This window comes from Otolemur garnettii, unplaced genomic scaffold, assembly GCF_000181295.1.
Source record: "Otolemur garnettii isolate 467f Iridium unplaced genomic scaffold, OtoGar3 scaffold00038, whole genome shotgun sequence".
NCBI lineage: Eukaryota > Metazoa > Chordata > Mammalia > Primates > Galagidae > Otolemur > Otolemur garnettii.
In genome coordinates this window covers 1,453,096-1,458,690 of record NW_003852433.1, presented here as the reverse complement: position 1 = coordinate 1,458,690, position 5,595 = coordinate 1,453,096, and the positions used below count along the sequence as shown (strand labels likewise).

Below are 5,595 nucleotides of genomic sequence, written 5' to 3'. Positions count from 1 at the left end.
AAAAAAAAAAAGCCAGAAATTATAATTACATTGCAGAATAGTCTGTAAGAGTCTTTAGGGATAAACAGAAGGTTATGGAAATTTGGAAGAAAGATTTCTCTGGGCTTATGGAATCAGGAGAAGGTTGATGAACAAGTGTGCTTGAGTGATACCTGGTGAGGTTTGGATTGGCAGAGGGGAGTTCAGTGTTTCTCTGTAAACCCTCATAGGCTCCTGTTTTCCCCTTTTATAGACTCACTGTCCTGTGTTGAAATCATTTGTTCTGAGGCAAACTTAGAGCATGCTGTAGGCCCTCAGAAAATGTTTGTTGGGTAAATGTATGAATTCCTGGTAGAAGGGTTATTTCTGGAGGTCTTTGAGCTCAGCAGTTGTGCAGAGTGAATTGAAGACACCCCTAACTTATTTTGTTATCAGAGCCTTAAAAGAGCATTATCAGGCCATGTGGTTGTATAGTTAAGGTTCAGTGTTTGAAGTAAGAGCAGTCATTGTGGGCGCTCGTTTTTCCTCTTGCTGCTCATGTCTTTTCTAGCAGATGGTCTGACAGCTGGATAGAAGCATATTTTTAGTTTGACTCTCCTGCACTTATGGAATGGTTTTATCTATTTGTAGCTATTGGGGTTCTTTCTTCTCTGAGGCCACCAGACGGCTTTTACACACAGTAATGAGCCCTCTTCAGGCTGGGAAATTGGAACCTGTGTTTTAAAATGCTGTGATCACTGGATAGAAGGAAACATGGCTCCATTCTGTTCTCTTGCCAGGTGGAATTATTTTTTTCTTTATGATGGTTCCAAGGTAAAGGAAGAAGGAGATCCAACAAGAGCTGGCATTTGTTATTTTTATCCTTCCCAGGTAAGCCACACAGCATTTTATTGTTCAGTGGGGATCCATCCTGTTGCCTCCAACTAGTGGTAACATTTCAAAAGTATAGGTTTTAGATTAGGACAGTTCTCTGCCAATCCAGGCATTTGACATTTCTACTATCTTATTCCTAGTTGTATTATTTCTTACTGTTCTGGTCTTAAAATTCCTAGGCAGTTCAGTATTTCTGTCATCCCTATCTTTCTGTTTCCATTGTGGTTTTTTGTCTGTCTCTCTCTGCCCCCAGTTTTTTTGATCACTCATTTTTAAAAAGCTTTTATTCAAACATATACAAAAGTAGAGAGGAGAGTGTCTAGCTTCAAAAGCTGTATACTTTTCACCAATATTATATGACCTATCCTAACCTCCTCTTTCCTTTTCTCCCCCCACTGGGGCAGATTCTATTTGTTGTGTCATCTTGCCAGCAACAAGTAACATCTCTAACTGAAAAGGACATTGTTTTAAACATTACCACATCTAGCAAAAGTTATAATAATTAGGCAGGGCATTATAGGTGGGGCGTCCTATAATCTCAGCATTTTGGGAGGCTGAGCTGGGAGGATCACTTGAAGCTAGAAGTTTGAGACTGGCCTGAATAACATAGCAAGACCCCTATCTCTATAAAAAAAAAATAGAAAAATTAGCAGGGCATGATGGTGCATACCTGTAGGTCCAGTTACTCAGGAGACTAAGCTAAGAGGATCGCTTGAGTCCAGGAGTTAGAGGTTGCAGTGAGCTGTGATAAAGCCACCATACTCTAGGTTGGAGTCTTGACTCTGTCTCAAAAAATCAATAAATCAATCAATCGATAAAATGAAAAAAGTTGTAATAATGAAAAACAATAGTTCCTTAATATCATGAGATACTCAGACTATATTCAAATTTTTCCATGTTGAGCCTGATCCAGTGGCTCATGCCTGTTACCCCAGTACCTTGGGAGGCCAAAGTGGAAGGATTACTTAAGGCCAAGAATTTGAGACCAGCTTGAGGAACATAGTCAGACCTTGTCTCTACCAAAAAAAAAAAAATAGCTGGCCATGGTAGCATACACCTGTAGTCCTAACTACTCAGGAGGATTGCTCGAGCCCAGGAGTTTGGGGTTATAGTGAACTTTGCTCGTGCCTGGCATTCCAGCCTGGGCAACAGGGGGACACACTGTCTCTGAAGACAAAATACAAATGACAAAACTGTAAATTTTTCCTTGTTGTCTCAGATGTTACTTAGTATGTCCTGCCTTCCATTCATCTGTCTACTCATTTTTCTGTCCTTTTATCTCTTTGTTTGTTTGTCCTAATCAGAATCCAGATAGCATTCACCTATGTTATTTGATTATTTTGTATTTTTCATCTTTTTTAATAACACTCTTCATCTACCTGCTTATCCTTTTTATCCCCCCATGCCATTGAATTATTGAAGAAACCAAGTAATTTGTACAGGAGAATTTTAGAATGTCCCACACTCTGGATTTGGCTGACTACTTCCTCATGTGATAGCATTTCATGTCCTCGTCCATTGTATTTCCTTTAAATTCATAGTAAGATCTAGAGCCTTGATTAGGTTCATGTTCAGTTCTTTGAGGCATTGAACATTCTTCAGTATGTGGTATGTATGTTTTTGCTTGCATTGCATAATGTCTGGCTGTCTTACCTGGCTTAGTTAAGGCTAAAATCAATTAGGAGATTCTGTATATTAACTCATGTGATAACATGCTGAGTTCGAAAATTGGGATTAATCTGGGCCACTCTGGCCACTCCAGGCAATGGATTTGAATAGGAATGAAAGGCTCATGTTTCTGATGAAGCAAGTGGCTGTAATCTTAGGAACAAAACACATCTCTGTGCAGTTGTTGGCTCATGTGTTCACTGTGGGTATTCTCTATGTCTGGATTTGGCCTGTGGGCTTTAGTTTGCTCTAAGAAATGATGCAAGAGTTTAAGAATTTCAACTTGATTTCTGGAATGTGCTCCTTTCCCACAGACCCTGCTTGATCAACAGGAGTTGCTTTGTGGACAGATTGCTGGAGTTGTCCACTGTATTTCTGACATTTCTGGCTCTCCTCCCACTCTTATTCGTCTACGGAAACTTAAGTTTGCCGTAAAAGTCGACGGATATTACCTTTGGGTAAGTTGAACAGGCCGAAATCAGTGCTGAAGTGTTGCGATGATAAACTTTAGAAGGTTATACTTTTTGTGGATCTCGAATTTAGATTCTGTCCCCTATTGTCCTTGTACTGTGTTCAGTAGTCGTCCACATTTCCTGTGACAATCTGCCAGTGCCTGTCATAATCGAGTACCGTTCAAAACAGTTCTAACATAGCCTCCATCACACATGGCTGGTTTCTTCTTTTTGGTGTTTTGTTTTGTTTTGCAAGACAGACTAATCTGTGAAAATTCTGTGTACTCTATATCATAATTGAGTTTTTATCTCCATCTCTTCTTTTTTATACTTCCTATACTTACTGGGAAGTGACCCACCAAAGACGTTGATGGATATATGTTAGGTTTAAAAACCTATTTTTAAAAAAAGAATAAAAACTATTCCTTTTTTATTTTTTATTTATTTTTTGAGGCAAAGTCTCACTTTGTCACCTTCAGTAGAGTGCTGTGGTGTCACAGCTCATAGCACCTCAAACTCTTGGGCTGAAGTGATTCTCTTGCCTCAGTCTCCCCAGCAGCTGGGACTCTGGGACTAGGGTGCCTGCCAGTTTTATTTCTTTTTTTTTTTTTTAAGGGACGGGGGTTTCACTCTGGCTCAGGCTGGTCTTGGACTTCTGAGCTCAAGCAGTCCACTCACCCTGGCTTCCCAGAGTGCTAGAATTACAGGTATGAGCCACCATGCCTGGCCAAAAAACGATTCCTTTACATCTAGTGATACCATATTATCTAAAGTTCTATTTTCCCTTGCCTACATTTATTTTAAGGCTTTCTAAGGTGAAATGATGCTTAAATGTGGGGTGGTATGTTCAACTTTGTAGGTATTATTCCCAACATTTTATTACAAAAATTTTCTAACATATTGAACAGTTGAAGGAATTTCACAGTGAATACTTACATACCTCCATGATTCTTCATTAGCATTTCATTAGTTATACTTGCTTTATCATGTATCTTTATCCATCCCTTTCTCCTCTCATCAGTCCAGATGTTTTTTATCCTTTTTAAACTTGCACATATTAGTGTACTCCTCCCCCACCCCCAAATGCTTCATCATGTCTGTCATTAGGGTCAGTGTTGGTTTGTGGTTCTTTTTGTCTTTTGAGGGAAAATTTATATACAGTGAAATACACGAGTCTTGATGTACCATTTGATGCATTAGGACCAATAGTACACTGTACATCAGTCCTTGTTAAGATGCAGAATATTATCATCTCTCCAGGAAGTTCCCACATCTTTCCCTAGTCATTTTTCCTCCTCTTTCTAGGCAATTATTGCTCTTAATTTTTTGCTGTCAATGTTCTAGAACATCCCATGAGTGGAATAATACATATCAGATTATATACTTTATACTTGAAGGGGTATCTAACCTGTTGCCTGTGGGCCAACTGCTGCTTTTGTGGGGACTTTTCTTTGCCTATTTGTGGTGTCAAATATCACAAACAGCATACAGAAACCTTTTCTTTGCTAATCAGCTTTTGTTAATGTTGGTGTGCATATGTACTTAACCCGTGGCCCAAGACAACCCTTATTCTTCCAATGCATGGCAGAGAAAATAAAAGGTTAGACACTCCTGTTTATAGGCTTTTGTCTTACCACCTAACATTTATAAGATTCGTTCAAGTTGTTGCATGAATGGTATTCATTCCATCTTATTATTAAACAGTATTCCATTGTCTACATATATCATAGTCTGTTGGTTCTCTTTTTGATGGACACCTGAACTGTGTCTATTTGGGGCATTAAGAATGAGATTGCAAGGAATATTCTCCTATGAATCTATTTGTGGATTTATATGTCAGGGCCCCAGGACTGGCCAGGTCTCTGGCCTATGTATTGTCTGGAGGGGACCGCTGCTTTATCTCCCTTGGGAACAATTACCCTTAGGTGCCTGAGGGCTACTTGCCTTAGCAGAAGAGAGAGAAAAAAACAGTCTTCCAGCGAGAGAAACAGTCTTAATAGGAGAGTAAATTTTAGTAGTCTTTGTAGCAAGATGCTCTGCGAGGAGAAGCAAAATAGTCAGAGTGAACCAGTCTGTGAAAGAACAGCATGCATGCTCCCCGACTCACCTCTCCTGCGGCTACTTATAGACTTAATCCCATGGCTGTTTATACCCCAGGTGTAGAGCCTGCCAATCACTGATGTTCTTGTCTCTCCAGCTCTCGTGTTAAGGAGGGCCGAATCCCTTCCCCATGCCATGTTCTGAGCTTAACTCTCCCTTCTGTCCTTGAGCTGTATGGTCTGCTACATTTATGTTTTCAGTTTTCCTGGGTAAATATCCGGGTGTGGAATTGATGGGTCATGCAGCAGGTGTGTTCTTGATTGTGGGGGGAAGTTGCTAGCTAGACCTTTCCTCCAATGGCAGTACCATATCGTATTCCCACCACCAGTGGATGAGAATTCCAGTTAGTTTGCATCTTCATCACCATTGATTTGTCAGTCTGTTTAATTTTAGCCATTCCGCAGGGTGAATAGGGGTGTGTTATTGTGACTTTCTTCTCTTTTTTTTTTTTGTTACTTGTGATTTCCATTTGCATTTCTCAGATGACTAATTATATTGAGGCTTTTCATGTGTTTAATGTCCA

General features: G+C 39.8%; 1 protein-coding gene across 2 annotated transcripts in view; it reads left to right on the top strand.

Annotated features, from left to right (window-relative positions):
- Positions 1 to 5,595, top strand: part of HPS4 (HPS4, biogenesis of lysosomal organelles complex 3 subunit 2) — a 30,034-nt gene that overhangs the window by 3,623 nt on the left and 20,816 nt on the right. For both annotated transcript variants that reach the window (XM_012805296.2, XM_023513314.1), the window contains 2 exons: positions 759 to 849; positions 2,835 to 2,978. In XM_012805296.2, the coding sequence (XP_012660750.1) occupies positions 759 to 849; positions 2,835 to 2,978 (235 nt within the window). The remainder of the gene's footprint in view (positions 1 to 758; positions 850 to 2,834; positions 2,979 to 5,595) is intronic.